This window comes from Octodon degus, unplaced genomic scaffold, assembly GCF_000260255.1.
Source record: "Octodon degus isolate 3935 unplaced genomic scaffold, OctDeg1.0 scaffold00048, whole genome shotgun sequence".
NCBI lineage: Eukaryota > Metazoa > Chordata > Mammalia > Rodentia > Octodontidae > Octodon > Octodon degus.
Genome location: NW_004524624.1, coordinates 10880267 through 10898807, shown reverse-complemented (window position 1 = coordinate 10898807; position 18541 = coordinate 10880267). Strand labels below are relative to the sequence as shown.

The 18541-nt window shown below is 42.1% G+C and overlaps 1 protein-coding gene across 1 annotated transcript in view; it reads left to right on the top strand.

Moving 5' to 3' along the window:
* Window positions 1-9811, top strand: part of Rprd2 (regulation of nuclear pre-mRNA domain containing 2) — a 123511-nt gene extending 113700 nt beyond the window's left edge. Inside the window, exons 11-12 of the mRNA XM_023716393.1 lie at window positions 2986-3186; window positions 6074-9811. Of these exons, the coding sequence (XP_023572161.1) occupies window positions 2986-3186; window positions 6074-8838 (2966 nt within the window). The 3' untranslated portion in view covers window positions 8839-9811. The remainder of the gene's footprint in view (window positions 1-2985; window positions 3187-6073) is intronic.
* The last annotated feature ends 8730 nt before the right edge of the window (window positions 9812-18541 follow it).

Genomic DNA, 18541 nt, shown 5'->3' with positions numbered 1-18541 from the left:
AGAGAGAGAGAGAGAGAGAGAGAGAGAGAGAGAGACAGAGACAGAGACAGAGACAGAGACAGAGCGAGCGAGAGTGCTATCCAGGGATATAGCTCAGTGGCACAGTGCCTAGCTGGCAAATGCAAGGTCCTAAGTTCAAGTCCCAGTGTATTACCAATTCTAAAACAAAGACTCAGTTGGTATGTAGGTTTTAACATCTTTTTATGTCATAATTAAGTTGATATCTAAGAAGGTACTTTTTTGTGTACTTGTATATGAAAGTTCCCAGTGTTTTTTACCCTCTCCACTGTTTGCTTTGTTTAATCTGTATCACATGCAATTTATAGACGGGCTCTGTGGTTTACATAATCCCAGAATCCTGAGCAATTGAGGTAAGAAAATGACAAGTTAGAGCCCTAGGGCCAGGGAGATGCCTCAGTAGAATAAGCACTTCCTTGGCAAGCACAAGGGCCTGAGTTCAATCCCGGGTTCCACCACCAAACAAAGAGCCCTGCCTGGACAACTTAGAAGGACCTTATTTCAAAATAAAACAAAGGCTGGAACTATAGCCCTGTATTCAATGCAGCACTACTCCAAACCACAAAGGTTGGTTTTGATATGTATTCTTTAATTAAAGATGTGGTTGATTTTTTTTCATTTGCTTATCACTTATTTTATAGTTTTTGTGATTTTTTTAAAATGTAATGTTTGTTTTATCATTACATAAAGTTTTTTGTTAGATCAAAAATCAGCTCATTGTTTAAAAAAACACATGGAAAAGCACAAAGGAGGTTGCTTCTATAATTTCATTTTAAATCCGATCCATAGGGGCCGGGGAGATGGCTCAGTGGAATAAGTGCTTTCCTGGAAAGCGCAAGGACCTGAGTTCAATCCCCGGTTCCGCAAAAATAAATAAAATAAAATAAATCCAATCCATTTCAAAAGCAAATCACTTAGCAGTCACATGGCAGTGTGTCACAGCAGAGTCCTGTAGGTAGAGTGTATCCTGAGCACTGTTGAGCTCTAAAGTACATATGCCATTTGGCAGAAAAAAAGTAAGTAGCCTGTTCTGTTCTTACAGAGGCTCTCAAAAGTAATGAATGACATATAGAAAGGTATAATACAAGTAAAAGGAAAGCAAGAACTTGAGAACTAATTGAGAGAGGGAAAGGAGAAGAGCTAGGAAACATGACAGTGACAAGCCATACAGTTATATGTAGAAGATGGGCAAGGCAATGATCCTGAGAATCTCCAAAACATTTTTTAATCGAGCAGTTAATTGGAAAGATTATCACCCTAACTATATATACTGACACCTGTGAACTAAGCAACTGCACTGAAGATGGCAATTTGTAATAGTAGGTTCATGCTTGGAATGCCTGTCATTCTGGTCTTCTGAATATGGGCTGCTTGTCATGACATGCCAGTTGCTGCTGTGCTGTCTCTCAGGTAGATGATTGTTCAAAAAGAAGGGGGTGGTGAATGAAGGCAGGAGACAGGAAAAGGAATGTTGTGGGACTGTCCTGCTTCAAGGTTGTATATGGTAGGGCCGGGAGATGGCTCAGTGGAATAAGCACATCCCTGGCAAGTGCAAGGGCCTGAGTTCAATCCCTGGTTCGGCAAAAAAAACGGATGCTGAAAGGTTGTATATGGTTAGATTTTTGGACTTATGTGTAAACATAAGAATTATATAATTCTTTATGCCTATTTTTAAAATATATTCTAATTTTTAAATGTTTTTTCATCATTTTCTGTAGGGACTTAAAGTTCAGTATATCGATACTTGATGAAAAATACCTATTCCATGTTATGTCTAAGATGTTTGATATTCAGACAGATAGTGAGGTTAAGCTTAACAGCCTAGGTTGTATGGTAATAATAATAAACTTCTCTTCTGGAGGGTTAACAACCTAAGTTTGCAGACCAAAATTAAGAGAAAAAGGAGGGCCACAAGGAAAGCCAACATTTTGGTCCTAGCCTTCCAAGCTCAATTAAGACTCGGGACATATGAGAACTTGTACTGTAACGTCATGTAACTCAGTAGTGTCCCAAATTTTCTGATCAAGGAGATTATGGGGCCAAAGAAGAAATTGATCAATGATGTAGAATGTGCCTAAGGAGAGTCACATGGAGAGAAAACATTCTCTCAGGCTTTCACAGAGAGCACATTGGCCAAGCAATGGCCGTGACTCATTCACATGGCTGACACTGACAAAAGATCTACAATCTAGGTACAGGATCTCAGGATAAATCCTGAGGGGATTTCACAGACCCAAAAGCTGCAACTCTTGTTGCATAGGTCTTGCTTTATCTTGGTCTTAACCATCCAGCAGAAAAGTATAAAAATGAAGTATAAGAAGTAAAGCCATGGTGTTATGTTGAGCTGTCGGCGACTCAGGTCAACAATTTCTGACATTGCCAGTGAAGCAGAAGACCCAATACATAAGGACTACTGGACTCTTAGAATATTTTACTGAGTTTACACAGCTATAATATTCAAGTAATGGAACTAAACAAAGGGGATACAGATGAATGTCCATTTTGTATCTGTGTATTCAAAATGGTTAGGATAGATATATAGTTACATGAATAGAGGGATTTTTTCTAATAGTGTTTGTAAATAGGATATCATGTTCACATCTTATACAGCAATTAACCACTAGGAAGAATGTATGCAGTGTGTTAATTATTAAAACTGTCCTACCAATGTGGTTTGAAACTGTCTCATTGCTATTTGTTTCTCAGTAAAATTATGGGGGAAAAATAAAAATAAAATAAATGATAGCAAAAAAAGTAATGAATGTTTATGAGAATAACTCAGGAGGCAGATTTTAATCTAATTTTTAGACTTCTTTATCTGTTTGTACCATGATAGGGATCATTTGTGAATCAGTCATAGAAGAAAGTGAATGAAGGACTGGGGATGTAGCTCTGGTGGAGCACTTAGCCAGCATGTGTGAGGGCTTTTGAAATTGCATTGTTTTGAGTTCATCTTTCTGCCACCAGGGGTCAGTCCTGCATCAAGACCCTCTCCAGGAACTCCTACCAGTCCCAGCAACCTTACCAGCACCCTGAAAACACCTGCACCTGCCACAACCACACCCCACAACCCTCTGGCAAATATCCTCTCGAAGGTGGAGATCACCCCTGAGAGCATTCTGTCTGCTCTTTCCAAAACGCAGACACAGTCAGCCCCTGCTCTGCAAGGTAAACGAAAATGTGCCAGAGTAACTTAAATGGTGAATGTTTATCTCACTTAATTCTGGATTCCATTTCTGAGTAAGCCAAAGGCATGAAATGTATGCAATTAACTGTAAATTAATACAGTTAATTCGACATCATATTTTTGGGGGCTGGGGAGATAGCTTAGTAGAATAAGCGCTTGCCTGGCAATCGCAAGGACCTGAGTTCAATCCCCGGTTCTGCAAAAAATTAAAAAAATCACCTGGCATTTATTTTTAAAAATAAGTTTATTGGTATAATTTACATATACCTAATGAGCACATTGGGAATTTGTACCTATACATGATATATCTTTTTATTTTATTTTCAAATCAGGTTTTATTGGTACATTTTAGATATAATTAATGATCGCATTCATCCTAAAGAATTTGTACCTATATATGATAAAACATTTTTTCCCCATTCTCATGTCCTCCCTTCAACATTTCTTCTCCTCCTTATTTTCAGAGCTTTGTCTCCATTTTATTGTATTTTTATAACCTGGCATTTAGAGAATTATAAAATATCAAAGCAGTAGAAAGCCAGTCACTGGTGCACACCTGTAACAACCCCACCTGAGGCAAGAGGATCACAAGTTCAAGTCCAGCCCAGGCAACTTAGTAAAACTTTGTCTCAAAATTTAAAAATAGAATCATGCTGGGATATAACCTCCTTGGTGGGTTTGAGGCATCCTGGGCAACACAGCTTCAAAAAAAAAAATGACACATGAAATTATTTTATCACATTCTTGTGCTAGAGAACCTCCAGCTTTGATGAAAATAATGACTACTAGGAATTAAACAGGAGGGGAACATTATTTAGCTAGGAAATTTTGGAATGAATTATGCTGTTTTAAGAAAGATAAATGAACTTAATTTTCAAATATTGGACATTTGTAGAAATCAATATTAGGTGATTGGATAAAAATTAAAACCAGGCAGCCTCACACTAGATATAGTGTCTCACCCCAGTAATCCCAGCACGCAAAGTCTGAGGAAGGATTGCTGTAAATTTGAGGCCAGCCTAGACTACATATATTGAGTTCAAGGCCAGCCTGAAGCCTCAAAGACAAAACAAATACCAGGGAACCTTATTTAAAAGTAAATGGTTTAAGGGGGCCTGGCCCTAGCTCAGGCCTTTAAGTGGCTGCTTCCACAAAGCTGTCAGCCTCAGGTTGCTGGAGTTCGAACCTCACACCTCTCCCGCTGGCCAAAAGTGCCCTGAAGGCATTCGAGCAAAAAAAAAAAAAAAAAAAAAGTAAATGGTTTAAAAACATTGGGGGGGGCGGGGATCGCTCAGTGGAATAAGCGCTTCCCTGGCAAGCACAAGGGCCTGAGTTCAACCCCCGGTTCTGCAAAAAAATAAATAAATAAAATAAAATAAAATAAAATAAAAACATTACAGGGTGGGTGAGATAGCTCAACACACTAAGCGCCTGGTTAGGCAAGTGCAACAGGGACTGGGGTTCAATCCCCGGCACCATGTACTGCACCGGCCATGCCCCTGGGCACACTAAGCAGGCACCAAGACTGGGTGTGGTGGTGCCCGCCTGTAATCCCAGGCTGGGGAGGCTGAAAACAGGAGGATCACTGTGAGTTCAAGTGCTACGTAGTGAGGCCAGTACAAAATGCATTAAAATAATAAAAGCATTACAAGGGTAATATAACCTTAAAATTCTTGAGATCTGAGCCAGGTGTGATGGTACACACCTGTAATCCTAGCTACTTGGGAGGCCGAGTCAGGAGGATCACAAAGCATGCACCACCACACCCAGGTAGATAAAATTTGTATTGTTCATTTATGAACAAAAACTGGATAAATTTTGCAAAATGTGACTGAATTGATATGATCTTCTGTTATCTCTGTCAGATATTTTTAAAAACATTTTCTACAAGAGTAGTTTCCCTTCGTGAACTTCAGCCTTTGCGCCAAAGAATTTTTTCTCTATCCTTATGAGGAGGTTGGTCCATTAGTGAATAGCGTTGGATCTCATTTGTGTCAGCTTTACCCAATTAATAATCCTTTAGATTTTTTTCAAGCTCTAATATGAGAATTATTGGCCTAAGCCTGTAATCCCAGCACTTAGGAAGTTGAGGCTGGAAGGAGGATTTCTGAAAGTTTGCAAGTTTGACACCCTGAGCTGTACAGCAAGACCCTGTCTGAAAAATAAAAACAAAAAAAAAAGGGGGCAGAGAGGATTATGGTTTTTTTTTTTTTTTTGTGAAAGGATCAGTGTACCTATTGGTCTGCCTTTGTCTTTGTGGTGTATGTTTATTATTGCTACCTTCTACAATTAAATTGATAGTTGCAAGCATTGTTTTCCCAATGATAGTACCAGTGGAGTGACAAATGCTTCTTATTCACGTAAGTTTCTGAAATTTTTATACCCATCTCCTTGATGAGAATAACAATGTGCATTTACTTTCTAGAGTCAGTTGTGAAAGCTGGAAAGTAGATAGGGTAGGGTTTCTATTTGCATTTAGAGAAGCATTTCCGTAGATCAAACGCTAAGAAATGCTGGCTTACATTGTTGTTTTAAAATTTACTGTGAGTCTTTTCTTTTCCTGCTTTACTTAAACTGACTGATTCTGACATTAAAATCTCTCCCTTCCTGTTGCTTTGTATTGTGCTGTGCTGGACTCGTTTCTAGCTTGTACTGGAAACATTTCAGTGATTTGTTCTCTGATTGATAAATAAGTCCAGTGTTTTCAGTGACATTTAGCCATGGCTTATTTGGTCTGGATTCTCTTTGGCTTTGTATTTTAAAGACTATCTGGTTCCCACCAGAATGAATTCAAATAACTAATAAGCCCACATTGTTTATCATATGGTAGGGAGTTCTTTCTAACCCCTCTAATCTTTGTTTCTACAGGTCTGTCGTCTTTACTTCAGAGTGTTACTGGGAACCCAGCTCCAGCCAGTGAAGCTACATCCCAGAACACTTCAGCCTCCCCTGCTAACACCACAGTCTCTACTATAAAGGGAAGAAATGCACCCTCCAATACCCAGTCATTTATTCCCAAAAGTTTCAACTATTCTCCTAATTCATCAACTTCTGAAGTCTCTTCAACTTCAGCCATCAAGGCATCAATAGGGCAAAGCCCAGGGCTTCCAAGCACTACTTTTAAACTGCCGTCCAACTCTCTAGGGTTTACTGGTACCCACAATACTAGCCCTGCTGCCCCACCTACTGAAGTTGCCATGTGCCAATCTTCAGAGAGCTCCAAGCCAAAACTGGAGTCAGAGTCCACCTCCCCAAGTCTGGAAATGAAGATCCACAACTTCTTAAAAGGTAATCCTGGTTTCAGTGGCTTAAATTTAAACATCCCAATCCTGAGCAGTTTGGGATCCAGTGCCCCACCAGAGAGCCACCCCTCAGACTTCCAGCGTGGCCCTACTAGCACCTCAATCGACAACATTGATGGAACCCCCGTACGTGATGAACGGAGTGGGACTCCCACCCAGGATGAGATGATGGACAAGCCCACATCCAGCAGTGTAGATACTATGTCCCTGCTTTCTAAGATCATTAGCCCCGGTTCCTCAACACCCAGCAGTACAAGATCTCCACCCCCTGGGAGAGATGAAAGCTACCCCCGGGAGCTCTCCAATTCCGTATCTACATATCGACCCTTTGGCCTGGGCAGTGAATCTCCCTATAATCAGCCTTCTGATGGAATGGAGAGACCATCTTCCCTGATGGACTCTTCACAGGAAAAGTTCTATCCAGACACTTCCTTCCAAGAAGATGAGGATTATCGAGATTTTGAGTATTCAGGGCCTCCACCCTCTGCCATGATGAACCTAGAGAAGAAACCAGCCAAATCTATCCTGAAGTCAAGCAAGCTTTCTGATGCCACCGAGTACCAGCCAATCCTATCCAATTATAGCCACAGGGCCCAAGAATTTGGGGTAAAATCTGCTTTCCCTCCATCTGTAAGGGCCCTCCTGGACTCTAATGAGAACTGTGACCGTCTTTCATCTTCCCCTGGGCTATTTGGTACCTTCAGCATAAGAGGGAATGAACCTGGGCCTGAACGGTCACCATCACCGAGTAAGAATGATTCATTTTTTGCCCCTGACTCCAACCACAATAGCTTGTCTCAGTCTACCACTGGGCATCTCAGTTTGCCACAGCAGTACCCAGACTCTCCTCACCCAGTCCCACATCGTTCCCTTTTCTCTCCGCAGAATACCCTTGCTGCTCCCACGGGCCACCCACCCACATCAGGCGTGGAGAAAGTCCTGTCCTCCACCATTTCCACCACATCGACGATTGAGTTTAAGAATATGCTTAAAAACGCCTCTCGCAAGTCCTCAGATGATAAGCATTTTGGCCAAACCCCCAACAAAGGCACTTCAAGTGATGGTGTCAGTCTGTCAAGTCTCGCCCAGCCCAGCCTGCCCACCTCTGATCAGCAGCAACAAGAAGAGCACTACCGCATAGAAACCCGCGTCTCCTCCTCCTGCTTAGACTTGCCTGATAGCACCGAAGAAAAGGGGGCCCCTATAGAAACTTTGGGTTATCATAACGCAGCCAATAGGAGGATGTCAGGGGAGCCAATACAGACCGTAGAGTCCATCCGAGTTCCTGGGAAGGGAAATAGAGGACATGGGCGAGAGGCTTCAAGGGTGGGTTGGTTTGATTTGAGCACATCAGGCAGCTCTTTTGACAATGGTCCCTCAAGTGCCTCTGAGTTGGCAACCCTTGGGGGTGGGGGCACCGGAGGACTCACTGGCTTTAAAACACCATACAAAGAACGGGCACCCCAGTTTCAGGAGAGTGTCGGCAGCTTTCGTTCCAACAGTTTCAACTCAACATTTGAGCACCATCTCCCCCCATCCCCCTTGGAACACGGGACACCCTTCCAGAGAGAGCCAGTGGGGCCATCTTCTGCCCCACCTGCCCCTCCTAAGGATCATGGTGGTATCTTCTCGAGAGATGCACCTGCTCACCTGCCCTCTGTGGATCTTTCGAACCCTTTCACAAAGGAGGCAGCCCTGGCCCATGCTGCCCCACCGCCTCCTCCTGGAGAGCACAGCGGAGTTCCTTTCCCTGCCCCACCCCCTCCTCCACCCCCTGGGGAACATAGTGGTGGGAGTGGTGTCCCCTTTACTACACCACCACCTCCTCCACCCCCTGTTGACCACTCTGGGGTTGTACCCTTCCCCACCCCATCGCTAGCAGAGCACGGAGTGGCAGGGGCTGTGGCAGTATTTCCCAAGGACCATAGTTCCCTTCTTCAGGGGACTCTAGCTGAGCATTTTGGCGTGCTCACGGGACCCAGGGACCATGGGGGCCCCCCTCAACGGGACCTCAACGGCCCTGGCCCTGGCCTTAGCCGTGTGCGGGAAAGCCTGAGCCTACCCTCCCACCCTCTGGAGCACCTGGGTCCAGCCCATGGTGGAGGAGGTGTGGGGGGCAACAGCAGCAGTGGCCCCCCCTTGGGTCCCTCACACAGAGACACCATCAATCGGAGTGGTATGATTTTGCGGAGTCCCAGGCCAGACTTTCGGCCTAGGGAACCTTTTCTCAGCAGAGACCCATTCCACAGTTTAAAGAGACCCAGGCCACCTTTTGCTAGGGGCCCTCCGTTCTTTGCACCAAAACGCCCATTTTTCCCTCCCAGGTACTGATGGAACCAAGGGAAAAGCATTTGGAACAGTCTAGAGAACCTTGAAAGTAGGAGTTTGGATTGTTGTTGTTTTTTGTTTGTTTGTGGCCCCCCCCCGCGCTTTTTATTATGATAAGAGCCTGCCTTCCAAATTGAAAAAGTTATACATGCCTACATTTCATTATTCCATCAAGTCCTCCCACTGCATTCACTACTTTCCCAGAGTTGATTGCATTTGCTGGGAAGAAAAGCCCACAGCCAAAGCCACTTCATTTGGCTGGGGGCTTGGAGCCTGGGGAGGAAAACCAGTCTATATTTTATCCCATCTATTGCAGACTATTTACTACATTTGAAATAAAACTTCCATCAGTACAGATGATAACATGTGCAATGTTGGGGTGTTATTTGGGGCTTGCCTATCCACTAGTCAGTGGAAGGGTTCCTGTGTCCTTCCCTTTTAAGCTTGGTGACTGCTGACAGCCAAAGGATGGGAAGCAAACCTTGGGCCTGTCAGGTTGGTTTGTTTTTGGAGATTTTTTTTAAAGACATGTTAAAGTTCCTTATTCTAACATTTTTTTTTTTTTTTTTTAAATTAGCCTCTTCCTCCAAAGTACTATCTGACAATAACTTTGAGGCATTACAAACCTCATTCTTACTAGAAAGTTTTCTTTTTTGGAGTGAAAGGGAAGAGGCTAAGTATAAATCCAAGGTGAAAATAAGCAAGTATAATAGATAAAACTAGAAAAGGAACTGTTGATGGTGGTATAATCTGACTATCCTTTGTAAACAAGAAGATAGGATGTGTTTTGAAAGTTTTCCACAAATCTTGTATCATGCTCTTGCTTCCTGCTTTTTTTTTCCTGGTCTTTCTTTTTCTTCCTCAGTTTTTACTTCTCTTTTGGCTAGAAAGTCACTATAGTTGACCATGGATACAAACGTTCAACTAAGACATTATCCCTGTATCTTTTAATAAAAGAAATAGACATTAATGTTACCATGGTGCCTCGCTAGTGTAATGTTTATTGGTGATTCTCAGCAGGATTAACACAGGAAGGAAAATATTTGTCTTCATCATTCTCCCCTTGCCTTGGTCCTGATTGCACCTCTATTGTTACTTCGAAAGAGACTTAGTAGTGTCTTTTATAGTATAGCTAGCTAGCTCTTTAGATGTATCTTAGAACAGGTGGGCATTGCTATTCATATATTTAGGGAGAAAGAAGGACATTGGTAAATCCAGATGGACCCCACTCCACAGATAACAAGCAGCCTGTCACATTTCAAGGGACTAACCTTACCCTCATCCCCAACAGGAAGTAAAGAATGTTTCTGCCCTTAGTCATTTTACTTGAGAGAGAAATGCTTTCCTTCTCCCTGGACTTGTTTATTTCTACATCTAGTACTTGGGAAGAGACAAACACTAAACTTTGTTTATATATTCGGGTCTAGGGACACTGAAAAGCAAATAACTGCTTACTACATTTTTTTTTAATTCAGTCTTTTCACCCCACTAAATTATAAATCTCCAGCTTAGAGAGTAAAAAATCCTAGCAAGTTCATGTATTTTCTCCCAGCTTAGTATAGAGAACTAGGGAAGTATGGGAATGGAATTTTAAAGATGGGAGAGTCTGGATAATGTCACAAAACCCATTCTTTGTCTCAAAATAAACTTGCTTTTCAGAGAAGTGCGTCCTAGCTTGGGAGTTTTCTGTAGTGTATTCTGTGTATTTATCTGGGCTCACCCAGTGTTCTGTGGTCAGGGTGAGACAAGTCATTAGTCTTCTAATGGCTTATCTGGCTTTAAGCCAGCTGTTTGTTTCTTTGACCATCTCAAGCCTCTGTCCTATAGCTGTTGCCACCAAAAAAAAAAAAAAAAATGCCTGACACTGACCTGTGTGAGGTAGGACGCAGAGTAGAGCAAAGCAAAGGAAATAAGTACAGCTGTACTAGGTTCCAAGAAAGTGAAAAGCAGAGATAAAGGGGAGGGCAGGGGGTTCTATTTGACCTTCAAAGGTCAAATTTTTATTTTTTTCAAAAGTGAAGTGGGTTTTTTTCATTCTAGAATACAAGAATGTGAATTATTTCTGCTGCTCTTGTTTAAGCTAAATGTAGTATTTACTTGACAAGGCTCTCTGACCTTTTGATTTTATTGGAAATGTTGGAATGTCAGCAAATTGGCTTCCTGCATATTGGGGCAGGGTGACTGTCCCCAAAAACATGATGCCTGACATATGAAAGATGTACAGTTCAAAAGTGAACTTGTTTTGTGGAATAATTTTGTTTGGTTTTTGCTACAAAACCCTCAGTGCATTTGTTTCAGGATGGAAGTGAGGACTTGTATGAGATTTTCTGTTAAATAATTTTACAGAAATCTGTCTATAGCAGTGAAGATGACAGTGTATATATGTGATATAGTGAGAAGGCAATTCTGGTATTCATAAACATGATACAAAGAGGTTTTATTCCTTCTGTGTCTGTGATTTAAAACTCTGTGACCATGCTCTGACTTGTATTGCAACCTGAGTTTAAAAGAAAAAAATAAACAAGATATTTTTTAAAGAAAGCATAATGTAGTGTATCTTAGCAAGGACATGATTCATATAAAAGAATATGAGTTGTTGCTAAGGTCTTTGGTGCTCACTGTGAAATCACAGACAAAGAATTCTAGTGAACACACTAATATCATTTAAAGTTTATACGGTATCAGAAATAGGGCCCTTGAATATTTTGTAAGAGTTCATTGTTCAGCCAACTTAGATGAGAGCCCTCTCCACTTCCCTCTCTCATCCCGAGTGTTGAGGTAAATACAATTTGGTTTGATTTGAGGAAGGCGAGCAGAGAGTAGGATTTTTACCTTTTCAGTACCAGGAACACACTTTGTAATAAAACATGGTACAGCAAACCTATCTAGATAATGTGAATATGCTAAACTTTCTAATTGCAGAGTATTTACTATCCTGAAGTGACCTGTTCATGCAGTTAAGCTTCAGCTGTTACTGTTTTAAGCTGCTGTAAATTACTGCTTCTCTCCTTCTCCCTCCTATTTTTTAATTGGTGGGGGGGGGGTGCCTGTTAAGAGTAAAATTAGATATGTTGGGTTGGTATTTTCACGTGTTTGGTGTGGAAAACAAAACAAGTACGTGCTTTAGAGGCAACAACAATGAAAGCCTTTTGAAATGTGTGTTAATATCATTTAATAAAAATAACTAGTTCTAAAGGTTTGATATTTTTCTTTGAGAATGGGGCTTGGACCAAGGGCCCTTGGCTTCTGTGGTGAGTGCAAATAGGAGGGAACTTCTCCAGGAGCTGAAACTGCTGCTTTGTAAGGAGACCTGTGGTTGAAAAACCTTAATTTTCTACAGCAAAGATCCGACATGACTGACCAGGGCTGAAGGTGAAACCAACTACAAAATACAGAGGAAAGAATGGATCTGTCTCTGAAGATGCAGTTGTATTGCTTTTGGTTTAAGTGTGTATGGGGAAGGGACTGAGTGTGGCACATAGAGATGGCCCCTGGCCACCTATCTTATCCCTTCCTCGTGACCACTTGCACTATCCTCTCTTCCAGCCATTCCTTTATTTTTTTTGAAAAAACTCTGTCCCCAGTATTTTGTTTTCCAGTTTAATAAAGTATGGTTTTCTTTGTTGTGTGGTTGACTCTTACCCTCTCATGTTGCTCTTGTCCTGCTGGCCACTGACTTCCATGCTTAGTATCACAGAGGCTGTCTGAGCCTCTGGGATCTCCATGGCCTTGTGGATTTTCTGTTTGATCCTTTGTATAATTGTGTGAAGGGTGGGGTGAGACCAAGATGTTCAGGGAGTGGTTGGTGATGAAGTGGAGCATACTGTATAGGTAATTATTTGTATCTTCTAAAAGATGGACAATTTTGAGCTAAGAAGCTTTTTTTTTTTTTTTTAAAGCAAGCACAGAATTAGGAAGAAAGTGTGGTAAACCAATTCTTTCCCCACACCCTTTGTGTTGCTTGTAGGTAATCTGTTGTGTGGATGCTGTACTTAACCCTTCTCTCTCACCTCATCCCACCTCTTTTTCATAATCTAATGAGGCTCAGTAAATGGAATGTTGGCTTTAAGGGGTAAAGAGGGATCATCAATGCATCTGGTCCAGGCCTGGGTCATTGGCAGGGTAGAAGGCTCTAAATAGTATCCTTGATTACGTAAAGGTACATGTATATAGTATATGTGTCATAAAACACTTTGGAAATAGCAGCCTAGAGACACACCCAGCAGGTAGGGTGTACCAGTGTACTGGCTGCTCCTGGAATCTAGCTCATGCTGCCTGCCTTATCCCTCTTGTCCACCTGACTCCTAGCTCTCCCACCAAGGAAGCAACAGCATCTAGCCCCTCATTAGCCTTTCTGGGTGTGATACTGAATGTGCATAACTGCTCCCCAGATTGTTTAAGCAGAGATGAGTTACCTCCTGTGTGGACATACTAAGGCTGGGTCTTGGAGTATTGGGATGTTCTCAGAGCATGGTTACTGAGAAGTGGGCCTTGTTAACATTTTTTTCTTCTATAGTCAGGCTGGGTCTTGGAGTTTTGGGGTGTTTCTCATACTTGATGATTAGTAACCAAACAAGTCTGATCATGCTGTTTACAATTGTTAAGCAATAATGCACTGAGGCCACATAGGCCAGGCTGCTAGGGGGCAACCGTTAAAGAGAAACCCACTTGGCTAGACATCTTGTTCTGCAGTGTAGAAGAGAAACATTCTTCAAGGAAAAAAGCATGTGAGATGTAAAAATATTTGTTGCTTTCAATGCTGAGGGATGAGAGAGATGCTTAGTTACAAATTGGGGGAAGGAGTACAAGGTGGATGAAGTCTGCTTAGATTCATCATAGTTACCGTTTTAATTGTGCTAGAGCATAAGCCCAGTGCTTTTGCACTAAACTATGTCCCCCACTCCTCCATTTTTTGTTGTCTAATTTCTAGTCTTTCCCTGCATTCTCGCTTAGAGTCAGGGTAGAGGTTATACATGTGGGATCTGAGTGGAGGGGCTGAGGAGCTCTGCTGTGCCAGCTGTGGGCCACATAGCAATTTTTTGTGCTTGATTCAAAAGGCTGTTGTCTAAAACAGTGTGGCCTGGACCTATTCAGGTTCTTAGCACATTTTCTATCAAATTTACTTCCTTATCCCTGTTGTAGCCCTTTATTTTTGAAAAATGCTCAAGCCCTTTGCCAAGTAATTTGTAGAAAAGAATAGACTTGAAGTTTTCCACGTTGTTTTTTTTTTTTTTTTTTTAATGTATTTGGTGCAGGGTCTCACTAGGCAGCTCAGACTCTTAGTGGTCCTGTTTTCAGCCTCCCCAGTGCTGGGAACTGGGTCGGGTACGGTGCGCCCCAGGGGCAGGGGCAGCAAGGCCTGCGGACGGAGATCAAACCCTGGTCCCTGCGCTTGCCAAAACAGGCGCTTAGTCCACTGAGCTATCTTGCTGGCCCTTCCACATTGTTCTTGGGGTATTTCAGTCAGAATGGATAGTAAGATTGACAACATCCAGTTCTTTGGTTTCCTCCTCTATAGGTTTGGAGCCTTTGCATCTATATGAGGTATCTCTTTAGGTACCCAGTCATTGAGAAGAGCAGAAGTTAGTACAGGTTTTTTTTTGTTTTGTGTTTTGTTTTGTTTTTTTTTTTTCTTGGTACCGGGGATTGAATTCAGGCCCCCGTGTTTGCCAGGCAAGCGCTTACAGGTTTAATTTGAAAGCTTGGTTATTGAGAAGTGGACCTTGTTAGATATTTTCTCCTATAGATCTAAGACTTTCCTTGAGAGTACTTTGTCCATTTTCCTTTTAGCACTGACCCTAAATTATGCCTCTGCACTGGATCTTATGTTTAAATTTATGTATTTTCCCCAAGGCCTTGACCTGCCAAATTGAGGTTAGTAGGTGGGGTGTCTTATTTCTCTTTTACAGACTGGAGAGATTGCTTGGAGAAGGGAAATCTTAATGGAGACTTCAGGTGGGCCCAAGGCTTTGTTTTTGAAGCCAAAGTTCAGTTTATCCCCATGTTCCTGGCATAAGGTTTTTCCCTCTTTATTACACAGATATGGCTCCACTTTCTGGTATTGTGGCAACTTAAGGCAGGATTAAAAGCTTGGCCACATCCCAAACCTTCCAATTATATTACTAAGAAATTTGTTTTTTATAGGCCTAATAACTATTACCACCTCCTCTTCATTTAGCTACATGGATAATTCTTTAGGCTTCAAAAGAATTAGGTAGACTGAGTGTAGCTCAGTGGGAGAGCACCTGCATGCTGTGTACAAGGCCCTGGGTTCCATCACAGCACCAGGGAAAAAAGGCATTAAGTGACAATGTCAAAAACATTTTACCTCATTTCTCCAGTATCTTTTCCTTTTTTGTGCAGTAAGGGGCAGTTGTGCCTAAGAGCTAAAGTAGATTTTAAGATATGTGCTCATCCTGAAAATGGAAAATGTAATCTTCCTTCAGTGGAGAGTATTCTTGCATGTAATTTAAAGCTATAAAAAAGTTTCATCAGCTAGGCATGGTATACACCTGTAATCAGTCAAGGAGGCTGATGCAGGAGTATAGCTGTGAATCTGAGGCTATCCTGGGCTACATAAATGAATTTAAAGCTAGCCTGCACTACCTAGACCCTGTCTTTATTTTTTATTTATTTGTAATTTTTGGTGATACCAGGGATCAAACTTAGGACCTTGTGCTTGCTAGGCAAGCACTTATTCCACTGAGCTATTTCCTTGGCCCCAAGACCCTGTCTTTAAAAAAAAAAGCCAAGGCCTTAGGCAAATTGGGGTATCTGTTCTAAAAGTGCAGTAAGGCTGAGAATATCCTAAACTTTGCCTAAAGGTGTAGGATACCCTTAGGGTTCCCCTTTTCCTATACTTCTGTGGAAATCTTTCAGTGTTACCTCCCTCATACCTTTTAAACTTTAGTCTGGTAGAGAAGTTAGACAATATGGCTTTTATTGGAGTCAATTACCTTATTTAAAGATCCTTTTAACCACAAGTATTAGATTTTTTTTGGGGGGGGGGGCGGGCTCAGGCTGCCTTAAGGGCTGGTCTGGTAAGGCATATGGAGCTGGGGATCAAATCAAGGTATCCTGTGCCTGACTGTTTGCAGGAGCAGGCACCTAAACAACTGAGCTAACTGGCAGGCCTCGACCACAAGTGTTAAGAGCCAAGGAGGGGCTGGGGAGATGGCTCAGTAGAATAAGTGCTTCCCTGGCAAGTGCAAAGGCCTGAGTTCAATTCAAGGTTCTGCAAAAAAAAAAAAAAAGGAAAAGGACATGGTGCTACAAGAATGGTACATTGTAACTAATCTGGCCAACGAGACAGCATACGTGAGGTTTTAGATTGAGAGAATTAAGACTTCTCTAAAGATAATCATTTTCCATGTTTGAAGAAGGTAATACTACTTGACAAAGTTGTATAGGAATTAGTTAAAGCATAGGACCCAACACATAGTAGGTGTTCAGTCATACTCTGGCAAGCAGCAGTGGCTTGTGGGGTGGGCCAAAAAAGTTTCAGAGATATTTGCCAGGCAGAGATTACTGAGTTAAAATTTCCAAGGCTGAGTCAGGTGTTGTGGCTTATACCTGTAATTGAAGGACTCAGGAGGCTGAAGCAGGAGAACTGCCACAAATTTGAGGCCAGCCTATACTAAATAGTGGGTTCGAAGAGCCAGCTTGAACTACATAGTGAGACCCGTGTCTCAAACACACACACACACACACACACACACACACACACACACACACGGCTGAGACAGCAGAAGCTGCAGCAGAACCAGTTCTTAGTGAATTGGCCTTGGCTGGCTTGTGCTTCTTGTTATAAGGGATGGAATGGAGTAACTTGACACTCCTTCCTTCTACTGCAACACAGGTCACACAGGTTATGATGTGGCTGATCGGTCAGCAGTACCTCACACGAAGCTCAGTGCAATGCACACACCGTCAGTGAGTGTCTAAAGGGTGAGTATAGCAAGCTGTCATCTCAGGCTGGCCTACTTCACCATATATAAGCCTAATGAAAGGACAAGATAGAATGATGAAATAAATTGTGCCCTTGTCCTGTAGAGCATCAGTAGTTATTAACTTATTGAGCATCTATAATCCACCTGCTACAACACACCATTCCCCTACCCCTTTTTAGTGCAAGGCCACAAGCAAAGCCCTCCTGCCATTGTCACCCTTTCTCAAGCTATTTAAAAATTCTTAGTATTTTCTCCTGACCACATACACAAACACAGGTAATCTTCTCCACAGTCTTGTCTTTCTCTTTGTATTTCAGGATGTCTGATATACCAGGAGATGGAGCCAAGATCCTATGACTCAGATCAACTATCCTCCCAGAAACAACTTCTGGCCTCTCTGGAAACCTAAATTAAACAGCTTTCTCTGACAGCTCTTCCTCCACAACCCTGATTCCATCACCACTGAAACTTGAGAACCAACTCTAACCATCCCTACCCCCAGGTGAGGGGACTAATTGGGAACTGAGAGCCTCAGTTGCCCACAGTTCATTTCCCTTCATACTTTACTACAAATCTAACAGTGTTCGTATTTTTGCTGTGTAAAATTAATCATTATTCTTGTATATCCTGGATGTAACAGGGAGAGGAAAGAAAGAAAACAGCTGAGATAGAAATGAAAGGTAAAAGGCTTATGTGGGGAGCAAAGAGCTAGAGTGAGGGGAAAGTAGGTATTATAGTAGTAGAAAAAGGATGTAAAAAAAAAAAAAAAAAAAAGGATGTGGTGGATGCATGTAAGTCCTGGATTTAGAAGCCAGCACCAGCATTCATTCTTTTGGCTTTGTGTTTTATTTGAGACAGGGTCTTGCTATATAATTCAGGCTGGTCCTGAACTTACTGCAGTCTAGGCTGGCCTCAAACTCATGGCAGTCCTCCTGCCACAGCCTAGTGAGTCTAACATTACAGGCCTGTGCCATCAACTCTGGCAGCACTTACTTTTTGATCTTATATCATTTAGTATTTCTGACCTTAAATTCCACTTCTATAAGACTAAGTACCAAAATAATAAATAAAAACTAATTACTAAAGTCCTTTAAGCACCACAAACATGGATGAACTCCAAATTGTGACTTCTGTGGACTCGTTGCTTAAACTTCTATATTTTTATTGAGACAGGGTCTTACTGTGCAGTGCAGGCTGGCCTTGAACTCACTATGAAGTTCAGGTTGGCCTTGAACTCATGGTCTTCTTAACATGGGCTACACACCCAGCCCTTGCTTCAACTTTAAAACTCTTACCCACTTATAATGGCCTATTGCTGTTGTCATTATCATATATTAAGCATTATGCTAGATGATTTACATAAAGTTTACTTCAAACTAGATGGAGTAATACTTCTCGTTTTATAGGTGAAAAATTAGAAGGGCTGGCCAAATAGCTCAGCGGATTAAAGTGCCTGCAAGCAGGCACAGGTGCCAGGGGTTCAATCCCCAGGGCCTGTCATGCCGGCCCTGCCACTGGGTTACGCTGAGATGGCGATTGAGACTGGGTGTGGTGGCACGCACCTGTAATCCCAGCACTTGGGATGCTGTAAACAGGAGAATCACTACAAGTCTGATCCAGTAGTGAGACCCTGAACACCCTGTAGACCCTTCCCTAAAAATACAGGAAAAAAAGAAATTAGAGAAAATAGCAGGATGTGGTGGCACATTCTGTAATCCCAGCATTTGGGAGGCTGAGGTAGGAGGATCGTTAAGAGA